Here is a 13,215-nt window from a genome sequence, read left to right on the forward strand (position 1 = left end):
CTCGCCCCCCCGCTACACAGAGGCCCCTTCCCCAACCCCCTCCCACATCCTCACCACTTCCCCCATCATCAACACCCTCACAGGGGAGGCTACACCACCTTCGGCTTCCCCACATCATCATCGTCTTCATCCTCCTCCTCCTCCTCTGCGTCCTGTGGATCCTGGATGGGCCCCGCCTCCTCTCGCAGAAACTTTGTGCCTTTGAACCACACAAACAGTCTAACCACGTCCACCTCACACAGCAGCTTCCTGGACTCCACAGGGCTGCTGGGACATCACAGTACTGGGCTCGGAGGAATCCCCATCGCAGGTAAGACTGAGCACACCTGACACGCTTCATCAACATCACGCTGAAGTCAGAGCAGGTCATTTTGTGATGAACTTAGTTTTTATGGGGTTTTGGTTGATTTCAAAATACAGTTTTGCTTCCAGAATAAGAAATGATTGTAATCATTTTCAGCGAATAAATACATTTTTGAAGCTTGAAGAGACAGGATGAGAATTTCAGCAATCACCGTCGACACTAGCTCTTGCTCCTCAGCGCACCCCCCTCCCTATATCTCAAGGAAATGACATGGGGGCAGGAACAGGGGATTTTCATGTTTTCATGTTTGGAGTACAATACCATAACGATAGCATCGGAAAGCTAATCCTCTCCTCTTTCCAACAGAATATAGTCAAAGTCAACTTTAATGTCAATTTTACCGAATCCCGAAATACAAAAATACAATAATACAAATATGTATAAAATATGTATCTCATATATAGTGTATATACAATCAACAGATACATTTATACATATACACTCATTAAGATAAAACACAACAATCAATATACAAAATAACACTCATAGAACTCAAATTCCGTTTCAAGGTCAATGTGAGTGTTTTTATTAGATCATAAAGTGGATTACAGGTATGAATGAACGTTTTTGTGTCTAAGTAGTGATTTAAAATGGTCATGAACAGATTTCTAAAGAAGTTAGCATTCGCTTTTTTTGATCTTGTTAAATCCTTAATGTGTTATTAAGGCTTCATATTTACAATTAGATTGCAGTTTACCACCACATAGAATGCAGAGTAGTTTGTTCTTCAGGTCATTTATTCACCAAAGTGTCTGTCTGCAGAACAGATACATGACGTCATTTAGTGCATTGCATTGTGGGTAAAAATGTGTTTCACTGGCCACTTGGTGGCAGCACAGCATTAACTGTAGCAACACACAGCAGACCGTTTTTGAAGTGAAGTACATATTGAGAAAGCAGACTGAATTTCTTTCTGTGTTCCTGAGCATTTCTTTCCATCTTGTATCACACGCCTACTGTCGTCTCCACTGGATTATCTGAAACCTTCCCTCAACACCTGCTCTATAAGCAAATCCCCCTTCAAAAAGCCCCTCATGAACTGAAATAATCTGACTGTAAATGCCCTCACAAGAAATGATTTTGCTTCCGTCCCAAATCACCGCTCACCTGCGGTCGAGACGGATCAGATCACACACAGTCTTCTTTGGACTTTCTAAAATGCTTTTTTAGCATAAAAGCCAAACATTGATACATTTTCACACCTAACATTTGTTCCAGAATTTTTAGAAGGGTGTCCACGAAAAAAGCCAATAATTTAAACTAAAAAGCAGAGTAGAGGGTGCTAACATTAGCCACAACTCTGAATTGGCATCCACTACCAGTTGGGAAATACTACACAGTGGAAGTGATGTGTACTAGATTTGAACACAACATGTAAACAAACAAAATAATCTATCAGGGTTTTGATGTGCTTATTTTACGTAGGGAGGAACATTGGCGTAGTACTCTGGGTAGTTAGCTATTCAGCTCGGCATGCTAACAAAGCATAGCCCCAAAAGAAGAAGAAAGCTACTCAAACCAAGCAGCTTCTTTCATTTTGAAATTGTTCACCATTTTTTGAACCGCAGAAATGTTGGCAGCATCTGAATGGAAGCTAATGGATGTTAAATGGCGCTAGTTGGAGACGATGAGGAAGCATTTACAGACACTAAAAGCAGTCATAAAGGACAAAAGCTAATCTAATGGAAAGTAATCTCTCTGTGGCATCGCTTAACTTGGTTCAAATTGATTTGGAAGGCAGCTGTCGCTCTCATGAATGAAACATGGCGGCACTTGTTTATCTGAGGATGCAAATGGCAACATAGGGGATAATGCTAATGCTAATGCTACCCGCTGCCTGACAGCCTGATTCCAAACCAAAGAGGCAGTACTGAGGGAGGAAGTATTCTCCTTAAGTGTGACAGGGGTTAATGCCAAAGCTTTAAATAGTTATTGGGATGGGTAGAATTAATACTAAATTGGTACCACTTCCTGTTTGGTCGGTGTCGAAATATACCGAGAAATCCCAGAGCGATGTTCTTTGTAAATATTGTTTTTATGGTGTTTGTTGTCTTTGTTTTTCTTTATTTACCACTTTTAAGAAGCGTAAGGACTGTAATTATAGTTATTTCAGCAAAAATAGCCCAATAAAATAACTTATTGAATCTTTTAACAGCTTTTCATGGAACGTTTTACATTTTCACCAAATTATCGATTAGAGTATCTTTTAAAAAATCAGTATTGGCAAAATCGTAACAAAACCCATCCCTAATAATAAATAAATAAATGAACTCTTCCGGAGCCTCAATGCTTAAGTTATGTCTCTGGTAACTTTAATGGCTATATTTATAGAAATACAACATACCACGATATGATGAATAAATAATATCTGAATGGCTTCTGTTCCCTCGCCACCTTGTAGGAAGCTAGCTTTTGGGGTTAATGAGGGAGCAGACTAACATCCTGTCTATTAGTATTTTATTATTTATGGAGCCATGATATCTGGGGAGGCTTTCTTCCTCTTCCTGTCCTGCACCGTGTCATTAGACAGAGCTCTGAAACCTCAGCGTCACACAGCTAACAGGAGGAATAATGAGCTCTCTGCTGCAGCCTCTCTGGACTCGGGACACTTTTCACCACAGGCACATTTTATTTGATCATTAGATTGCCTTTTTCTTTTTAATTAATCCTATTTGTTGTTCTCGTATGTTTTAAAAAAACCTTCCAAAGACTTCCATCATTGAATAGGTGATGTAACATGTAGCAAGAAGCTAACTGGGAATGTCAGTGGATCGTCTCACACTGATGGGGTGTCTTTTTATACTGTTTCTGGGGATAGAAACAGTGAAATTCAAACCTATTTAATTCTGTTTCTGAGCATCATCAGCCAACTCTCATTTGTCGTGACATTAGAATTGAAATGTGGCATCTGTCGAATGTTCAGATTCATCATCTAGTTGACTTATTCCTTAACTAAACCCCAAAAGTACTCACTCCTACTGTTTGTCTTTGGGACACAAAGCAATAGAAACCTTGAAATGATGCATAAAATGACAATATGTTCGCATATAGCTCATAATGAACTCTTAGTCTGTCTATTCGCGATTTGAGTGTTTTTAAAAAGGGCATTTAGGACGTGGCTGTATTTATCGTTTATACTGTATCAGTGTTTCTGGTGGTCTGCTTGTTTCCCATGAGCCTCCTCTCCCCCTGTGTCCGTGCAGAGAGCAGCAGCTGTGCAGAGAGTATACATGTGAAACAGTGGCAGGACGGCCTTAGAGCGCTCTTACCCAACATCAACATCAACTTTGGAGGACAGCCCAACTCCTCTTCTTCATCATCATCCTCCTCCTCCTCCTTATCCAGCGTCAACCACACGGGGCCACCGGGCCTCTTCAACAGTGTTCCTCACAGCCGCTCCTGGGAGAGCCCCCCCAGATGGATGGACCCCGCCATCATCACAGGTAGGAGCCCCCTGATAAGCCTTTTTAAAAGGGGCCCTATTGTGCTTCACTTTCCTGTAGGGTTTTATATTGGTTTTTGTAAATGTTATTTTAGGCTCAAAATCCCCAAAAGTTCTCTCAGTTTCTATTGGCTAGCACTCCAACAAGTTGTACATGATAGGCTAATGGGAGGGACATCTCTAAGCGGTTGACTAATCACAACAGAGCCGGCCAGCTAACCAATCAGAGCGACTGGGCTCTGGTTTCAGACGGAGGGTGAAAAGAGGTGCTGCAGCACAGGCACTATGGGGAAAAATAAGAGCTTTTTGAACATTAAAGCCTGGAGACATGTCCCAAAATACAACTATGAACCTGAGAATGTGCATTATAGGGCCCCTTTGGAAACTATTGGCTGGTTCCAGGAAAGTGTATCAAGGGAAATGCAGTGAAAATACCTTACAAACTGATTTAAAATGTCACAATAATAATAAAGTTTGCACAAACAAACACCATCCACAGACCCTGCTCTGCTGAATACTGTGTAGTACCATAGCCACATCCATCCATCCATCTAAAAATAATAAGGCATTGTATTTATAGACTCTTAATCTTTAAAGGATTTCCATCAATGTGTGAGTAACTGTCTCCTGTCCCCCTGCAGGACTCCCCCCCGGCAACAGTGTAGACTCTCTTCAGGACGACAACCCCCCCCACTGGCTCAAGTCCCTGCAGACGCTCACAGATAACGATGCCCCCCCGCCCAGCTCCGCCTCACACACGGCTCTACGGGGGCCAGCCCCACAGAGCCAGCTGGGCACACTTTCTCCACCCCCAGCACCCCTTCCACTCCACCGGCTTCAGACAGCCTTCAGACCCCCCACTCAGACGCAGGCGGACCTGCTACAGAGCGCCGATATCGACCGCCATTAGGGACCCTACACAAATCACATGACCCACGGCCAATCAGCAGATGCAAAAATATTAACGACTAATAATATAATATAATAGTTCTTTCTGCACAAGAGCTTGTGTGTTTCTTGTCTTGGTTTCTAATTGGTTGTTCGATTTGGTCTCAAGCTACCCCCGCCCCCCCTAATGCACCATGATCAGGAAGTCCTGCTGACAGAGAGAAACGATCTGAAGCCATTTCCTGAATCTGAAGAAGTATTTGTAACCACATGGTCCATTACAGACATCATGTTGACAAAGTGTGTTTGAGAGATGCTTTGAAATAAAACCTGCTGACTCATGTGATTTGCCATTGAATATCAAAAGCTGTTTTCATTAACTCTTGAGGAAAGTCATTTAGAAAAACTTCATCTGAGAATCAACTGCTAATCAAGTTACTGAAGGTTTAGTTTGATAGGGTTTAAGGAACAGCACAGTTATGAATAACAAGATATTGGAGAGAGCTCAAAACTATTTGTAACACTACTTAATCTACAAGTCTACTTTTGAGAGTGCACAGGCACTGATTCATAATCCATTCAAACAACATTTGTTTTCCCATTCATTTCAATGCGGGTAGTGCTTTTAGCCTGCGACTGTGGAAAATGGTCTTTGGCAAAACTTAGAGACAGATTGAATCACTGATCCAGACGTGTGGACCCCTCCCATTGCACAATCACTTAGGGTTTAATGTTCATTAGCCTTTTAGCAGCCTTATAAGAGCTGATCAGATTTGTGCATAAGGGAGAAAAGATAATATATATCTATTTGGCACCTGTGTGACCTTGAATTCAAGCAATGAGTGAAGAATAAAAAGAAAACCAAAAAATGTCTTGATGAATTGAAGTTAGTGGACGCATCTATTTACCACCTGTTATACTACTTGGGCAGAATGACCAAAGTCTTATGCAACCAATTGTTAAATTAACAGTCTTATTTTTGCTAAACCAATTCGCCATTGCATTGAATTCATCAAGGTTTATGAATCCTTCCTTCACATTGGCAACATGGGCTGGCTGATTGATATGCAAATAGTCATTTTCTGGGGAAAGTTCTCTAAAAATCAGGAGTCAAATCACTTTAAAACTAAATGCCAGCTATATATCATAGTGGCAACCATAACACGCCTGAATAAACTGCCAGTGGTCACGTTGCATTGTGGGTAATGGGAGCCAGGATTTATTAAAAAGACGTGGTTCTGCTGCATCGATAATTTGTCTCCCGCACGATACTGACAATGATGAGAAAAGGCACTGCTAAAGTGGAAGGGACAACAGTTTCAATTTAAAGAATGTCAAGAAATAAAAAATAAAAATAATTTAGGTAACCCTAACCCTATTTTGGGTTTCTGAAAACATGAACTGTTATAATGTTTGTCCTTGTAGACGTGGGCGCTAAAGAGGTTTGGATCTGTTCCACATGCTACAAAAACAAAAGGTGTGTATCTGGGTAGAAATCCCCCGTGTGTCATGGGAGACAAGTCAGCCGAGCCTCTGTATCAGAGGGCTGGAGCTGGACAGGAAGTGGAGTTTCTCAGACGAGGGTTAGCAGTCTGTGGTTCCCCCTGTCAGCCGTCTGCAGAGACCCTCGTCCCAGATTCACATCACAGCTTAAAGCTCAGCTGCATCAGGACTGCTGACATTAAAGGCAGTCACTGCTGCTCTGAGGTCAGGTGATCTGTACTTCTTCAGACAGGAGAGATCTTAGCCTTTACATGTTGAACGTGTCAGCTGTTACATACAGTATGTAAAGGTGGAGTCTGTGATTCTAATCCAACACACTTTTTCAGTTTAGTGTGTGCCGAGTACACATCTTGGATTATAAATAGGCCTGCCTCCATGAATAAAAACAAAGAAAGTGAGTTGGACTGAGCTACCAGGGCTGTACAGGATATTCTTTTTCACATTTAAAAATGATATTTAGGATTTCAATAGCTTTGAGAGTTGGTGAATACAGTTGCTTTCTTCCATCTTGTGGGAGCAGGAGAGCAAGCGGTTTTGGCCTCAGTGAAAAAGTAGCTATTGCACGACTAAAAACCAACTTAAACAAACTGAAGCAGAATATTGTCAGATAAAAACATCGCAGTCAGGGCACTGTGGAGCACAGAGAAAGGTTCAACAAAAAGCTCTGAGTGGTCACAAAGAGAAGAAAAAAAAATGCTGGCTTTCTGACTTAAATGGACTCAGCCTAGGTTATTAATAATAATAATAATTAAAATGTCAATGTTAAGGAAGAAACTATTCGTTACAGTCTTAACACGACCAAGGAGAATATCAACGATCTTTCAATCAAAACCATCATCATGAACACCTTTATCATCCAAAAGCTTCTCAAATGAATCGTCCTTTTTTCACAAGGTCCAGAAAACTTTAACAATACTGAACGCTTAAAACACTGATTCAATCTAACATGTTTTCACAATGTCCATCGTGTCTTAAATGAAGAGCGGAGGAGTGAAACATAGAACTAAATATTAAATAAAAGAGAAAATAAAAAGCGTGTTATTTGGACTTTATTTACCCTCCTTTGTAGTGGAATTAACCTCCAGGGACATATTACAGTCACGTCCCAAGTTAAGACAGGAAGAGAAGGTTGGATTTTCCCCAATTCTCCAATTCCCTATCAGCGCAAAATTGACTTACTGCGTCCGAGCTAACTCAAAGAAAAATTGAGCAGTACTTCTCCAACACATTTCTAAAATTCTACAACATGTTCTTCTTTTAGCTGTATTCACTTGGGTCTATGTGCTGGCCAGGCTTGGATTTGGTTCCGGAGTTGGCCCCTCTGAAGTGTAAACAGAAAAACTGGTTTGAATGGGCTTTGGCTCTGAACTGGTCCTGGACCTGCCTCAATGGAGAAGCACTGATATTGTGCCTAGTTATAGAGGGTTGCAGGATTGAGTCTTAAACTGGGAAATTAGGGGAGTTAGCATTTTAGCAATTCCGGGTTCCCTCAGCTGAATATCAATGTTACATTTAAATGTGTATGTGGTAAGAAGCCTGACATAGGGTCTGTGGTCAAAACAAGCTTACCAATGTTCACGCTTTGTTCTAGGACATAATATACATAAGTAAATACCGAAGACTTGTATCCATACAACCAGTAAGCAATATTAAAGGTCCCCTATTATAATATTTTTTAACAACATATTATAGGTTTCAGGTATATACAAAACATGTCTCTGAAGTGTTTGGCTCTAAATACCAAACGGATCATTGTAGCATCCGTTAAACCCCTCTGTTTCAGCCCTTTTTCAAAAGAGCTGATTCTGTGTCTGTAGCTTTAAATGGTAATGAGCTGCTGCTGGCCACGCCCCTCTGCAAGATTTTTGGTTTAAAAGAACAAAATGGGGCTCTAGGAGGAGATTCAGGTGATAAGGTGGGCGGGGGTTATCTTGGTTGGTGATTGGCTAATGGTTACACAAGCCAAAAAAACATTATGACATCACAAAGTGGCCAAAATCTGATCAGCTCGTTCGACAGGTTTTTATATTAATGGAAAGAGAGAGAATCTTTTTTCCTGAAACTTTCCGAATCGCTTTACACAGAGGGGACACATGTTTATGTATAAAAGACATGAAACATGAAAAGTGAATTTTACATAACAGGTGACCTTTAAGGTAACCATCCTCTGCTCTTGTTGAGAACACTCTTCCTGTTCCCCCGTAAAATGACATTTTACCAAAGACTCTTTCTTACTAATTCACGACAACCAGCAGTTTTAGTAAACACACCGATGAGATTTATTTTGTTGTGATTTTACATTCCACAGTTGAACATTTTCCTCTTTTTTTTCCAATTGTATTAATGTTTACTAAACAGACACATTACTGATGTTAAAGGTTGATAGATCATTCTCATTTTTACCATCAGTCCACAATGGAAGTTGAAGTATCGCTGTCCTTAAACTTTGTCGTCAGTGACCCAGCTGTTGGGCTGATGTGTTGGTAGACATCTGGAAGGGAGTCCAGCTGTTTGGGTGAGTCGTGGTTCAATCTGTTCGTCTAACATACTGTAAATCCATGCCAGGGTGCTTACCAGCTTACTCCTCTTAATGGTTCTGACATTGAGTTTGACCACCTGCGTTACCCCAAATATTTATACCAAACGTTAAAAAAAGGTATTGGGAAAAATGACAAAGAATAGTATTCCCCAGTTTATGATCTCTGGTCTCGTCTAAGAGGCCTGTTTGAAGGCTTCCATGATGAAACAGACATGAAAGAACATGAGTATCCCCAGATAATGGGAAAATACAGCTCTGATAAAAAAAAAAAACTCTGTTTGATGTCTTCAGATAACAATGACATTACTATTAAAAACACTGACTGTCATATCCCATTTTCTTGGTCTCTAGTTGAGGTTTAGCTGCAAGGTTAGTGGTCTACATTGAATATGTTAACCAACAGATTCAAAACAGTGACAACCAAAGCAGTGTTAACTACTGGGCCCTAAATATGTTATCCATCACACAATGTTGACAAATGTAATGTACTGCCTCACAAAAACTCCACTTTATTTTTAACTTCGATTATTTATTTCATTTTATTGACAGATAGTCCCTGGATTACATGATATGATGACTTGATTGTTGTTGTTTGTTAGGGTTAGGGTTAGTGACACATGTTGACTCATTCTTTCCGTAAACAACCGTTTCGCATTTTATCAACCCATATCATATCATCTCCAGTTGTTACGAACCCACAAGCTGAAAAAGCATAGTGAAAGCTGTCACTGTTATAAACACATGGTTAATGTTGAATTCTAAAAGCAAAACAAAAAAAGAAATCGAAGTTTAAGTTTTGTTTTTGGGTTGGAGGATCCCATTGACTGCTTTCTGTATTGTATAGTTCTAATGACTGCATGTCCGTATCTAAACCAGTTGGTCCTGGTGAGAATTCGATTATCATCATCATCATCATCCTTAATGTACATAAAAATATTCAAGCTCATGTTAGTGTGTACTCTGATTTCTGACTTGTGATTGGGGGCTGAGGCCTTGAAGAATCTTGCTAATACAGAACACTTTCTTACTCAGTCTAGATGTATTCGCTGGGTAAGGTGAACACTTTTGACCCTGGACTTTGATACTGAAAAATAAAGACTCTCGGAGAAACAGCAGAGCTTCACACATTCCCAGGAAGTAAAGGCGGAGCGTCGTCGGATGCGATTACTCGAGCCTCCCACAGTTGCTCAGGGCAGCAGAGAGTGGAATATGCTTCTCCCTTTTAAAACAAACTCTTCTTGATCTGCCATGTGTGCTGGGAACGTCCCGAAAAAGATGACAAGGCAGAAGTCAGTTGGGTTTAACAGGATACTACATCTCTCCATTGTGCCGTTCAGTTCTTCAAAGCTCCTGCCTTTATACATCCCCAAGGCAGGGCTCCACTTTGTCACTATGATCATTTTTTTACAACTTTTCTCTGTAGAGACTGCAAAACAAACCCCCTCCCCACACATACACACTCATACACACATATCACTCTATGACTACGATGGAAAAAACATTTGCTCCGAACGTACACTCAGTTCGTTCACAACATGGAGAGCTCGATAAAAAGGATAATACACGTTGAATAAAAGAGGAATGCATGTATAAAATGCTAAATGGCAGATGGGGTCATCAGACAGAATGAAATGCACCTACACGGGAATGAAAATGGTCCAACATGACGGTTCCTGGTTGTCTCTAGAATATTCTGTACAATAATGTACAACAGTGGAAGTCCTGGGTCTCCTCGCTGCTCGCATGTCCCAATTTCAGGGACCATAGATACTGGAACAGATGGCCACTTAACAAGATCCAAGCAAGTCAAATAGTTTCAAGTCTGGTCCATTCCCTTGTGAATTATCCCAAAGGAGGCTCCAAGAAGTCCAACAGAAACTTGATCTTAACAATTTAAACTGTTTCGTCCAATACTGTTGAGTTATTGAGTTCTCCACACTCACAGTAGGCCAGTTTATAGAAGCTGTTCCCAGATTCAACACCATTGTCCGTCACCTTCAGGGGTCGAAAGCCCTCTTGGTATCACCAATCCAAAATGTAGTCCTTCGTTGTCTCCTTCGAAACCTTTTTCTTGGTTAAGGTCCATTTCGGTGTCTGCTCCACAACAACAAAACAAGCACAACTTCACATTTTTGATAATATTTCTTTAGTTCTTCAGTGTTTTTTCTGTTAATTTCAAGATCATCAAGACACCCAACACACACACACACACACACAAATAAAAAAAGAAATCTGTAACCAGGAAAGACTGGAGATGAGTGGAAGGATGGAGACGTGGAACAGTTTCTCTGTTTGTTATCGGCGTCGAAAAAACGCTGCCAGCTTTAGCAGACGGTGCCGTTCTCCTGTCTGGATTTGGGGCAGGTGGATCGGGGAATGGGCTGGACAGATGGAGCCAGGGTGCAGAAGAAGCCAGCGATGAGGGTGAGGCCGAGACCCCCCCAGGCGCAGAACATGGACCAGCCGTAGCCGTGGCCGATGTCATCAGGCAGGCCGTAAAGGTACTTTGGGTAACGGGAGAGCTCGAAGTTGATGCCGGCAACGCAGGTGCAGAGGGAGATGATGCAGAACGTTCCTGCAAAGACAAAACAGAACGTTGAAGGAACACATTAAAGGTCCCCTATTATACTGTTTTTCATCAATATATTATAGGTCTCAGATACAAAACATGTCTCTGAAGTGTTTGGCTCCAAACACCAAACAGATCATTGCAGCATCCCATAATCCCCTCTGTTTCAGCCCTGTTTCAAAAGTGCTGATTCTTTGTCTGTTACTTTAGATGAAAATATCCTTATTTTCATCTAAAGTAACAGACAAAGAATCAGCACTTTTGAAACAGGGCTGAAACAGAGGGGATTATGGGATGCTGCAATGATCTGTTTGGTGTTTGGANGGATACCCGACCCGATGCAGGACTCTGACACACACACACACACACACACACACACACACACACACACACACACACACACACACACACACACACACACACACACACACACACACACACACACACACACACGGGACATCCTCCTCAACCTGTCCGCCAGAAATGCCTCAGAGGACGGATACCTGAACCGTAGCGTCCAGCTAGCTTAGCCGCTAGCTTAGCGATAAATACACACAGCGTTGTATTCTCCTCCCCCTGTTGGGGCTAATGTGAAACACACACACACAGTGTTAGCGGGACATTCTCCTACCCCTGTCGGCCCTAAAAGCTTCAGAGGGCGGATAGCTGGGCTCCGTAGCGTCCCACTAGCTTAGCCGCTAGCTAAAGGTAAACAAACATAGATGGGTACATAGAATATGAATAAATCGTCACCGATTTACAGATGTAGCACTTTATTTCAGACTCCAGCTTACAGCTTCCTGCCTACGACCTGCCAAAGACCAGTATAGAGGAATGTTAAGCCCTCCCACTATTTTCCAAGAGGGCGTTGCCAGATTTTCTATTTTAGGTTTTAACCAGGAGAAGGCGCTTCATTCACAAATACATAAAGACAAGTTTCATGGACTTTCAGTTGTGTTTTGAAGAGCATTTGAACACATCAATATTTTAGATCAACTAAAGTATATCTAATCTTGTAATTCAATAATATATAGTCTTTATATATTAAATAATCATAATTATAATGTAAATGTTTACATTACACTTCTTTATTTGTTATGCTCATACTTTAACCTTTACAATCGTTTGCTTTAATATGCAGTATATTTTTTGTATATTTTTGTGTTTGCTTCCTCCTGCTCCCTTTCGGACACATACTGTATGATTTATTATTATTATTAATATGAAGATATTATTAAGATAAGATAAGATGTTACTTTATTGATTGAACATTTTAGTTTAGAATGTGCTGTCCCACGGTAATTCAGAAGGCTCACAGGTCACATTCCGACCATTATTTAAAACAATAGGTGCTTTCACACCGTCTACAGTTTGATTTGTATAGAGGGAGCTCTGTCAGTTTTCGAATTACCCATTTGCTTTCGGGGAGCCCTATTTTTTAATGTTTAAACCTCAGACCTCTCCCCCGCCACCCAGTGACGGGTGCCCATAATCACTTTCAATCCCTCATGCCAGCGATCAACCCTGCTTCACCTGAGCGCGCCACCATTCTTAGAATGCGCTGAGGGTGAAAGCTCTCCGCCGGAGAATACAGCATTTTCCAACACTTCCTCAAGAGCGAAATCCAACGTCCTGTGAGCTTTTGGTGTCCTCCTAGTGAGATAAACCATAACCAACATCCCACGCTTTATCTAGAGAACAAATATGCAACTGCGTGTCGCTTAGATAATGCACGTTCATTCCACTGCTCTATAGGACCCCACCACATATATATTGCCGCCTTCGGGTACGGATGTTCGCGGCAATCCTGTGCGACGCGGTCGGGAGTCGACCACACGGCTCTAGCCGGAACATAATGGGTAACTATGTGCGGGGTAGCGAGAGCGGGTGTCAGGTATTGCACCTCGCTC

General features: G+C 41.4%; 2 protein-coding genes across 2 annotated transcripts in view; one reads left to right on the plus strand and one right to left on the minus strand.

Annotated features, from left to right (window-relative positions):
* Positions 1 to 5,060, plus strand: part of cnot4b (CCR4-NOT transcription complex, subunit 4b) — a 15,188-nt gene extending 10,128 nt beyond the window's left edge. Inside the window, exons 12-14 of the mRNA XM_010794274.1 lie at positions 2 to 310; positions 3,568 to 3,807; positions 4,448 to 5,060. Of these exons, the coding sequence (XP_010792576.1) occupies positions 2 to 310; positions 3,568 to 3,807; positions 4,448 to 4,716 (818 nt within the window). The 3' untranslated portion in view covers positions 4,717 to 5,060. The remainder of the gene's footprint in view (position 1; positions 311 to 3,567; positions 3,808 to 4,447) is intronic.
* A 3,410-nt stretch (positions 5,061 to 8,470) lies between these two features.
* Positions 8,471 to 13,215, minus strand: part of LOC104964746 (transmembrane protein 178B) — an 8,516-nt gene continuing 3,771 nt past the window's right edge. The window contains exon 2 of the mRNA XM_010793601.1: positions 8,471 to 11,311. Coding sequence (XP_010791903.1) covers positions 11,061 to 11,311 — 251 coding nt within the window. The 3' untranslated portion in view covers positions 8,471 to 11,060. The remainder of the gene's footprint in view (positions 11,312 to 13,215) is intronic.

The sequence above is a fragment of the Notothenia coriiceps genome, unplaced genomic scaffold (genome assembly GCF_000735185.1).
Source record: "Notothenia coriiceps isolate Sejong01 unplaced genomic scaffold, NC01 NC01_scaffold00037244, whole genome shotgun sequence".
In the NCBI taxonomy this organism is placed as follows: domain Eukaryota; kingdom Metazoa; phylum Chordata; class Actinopteri; order Perciformes; family Nototheniidae; genus Notothenia; species Notothenia coriiceps.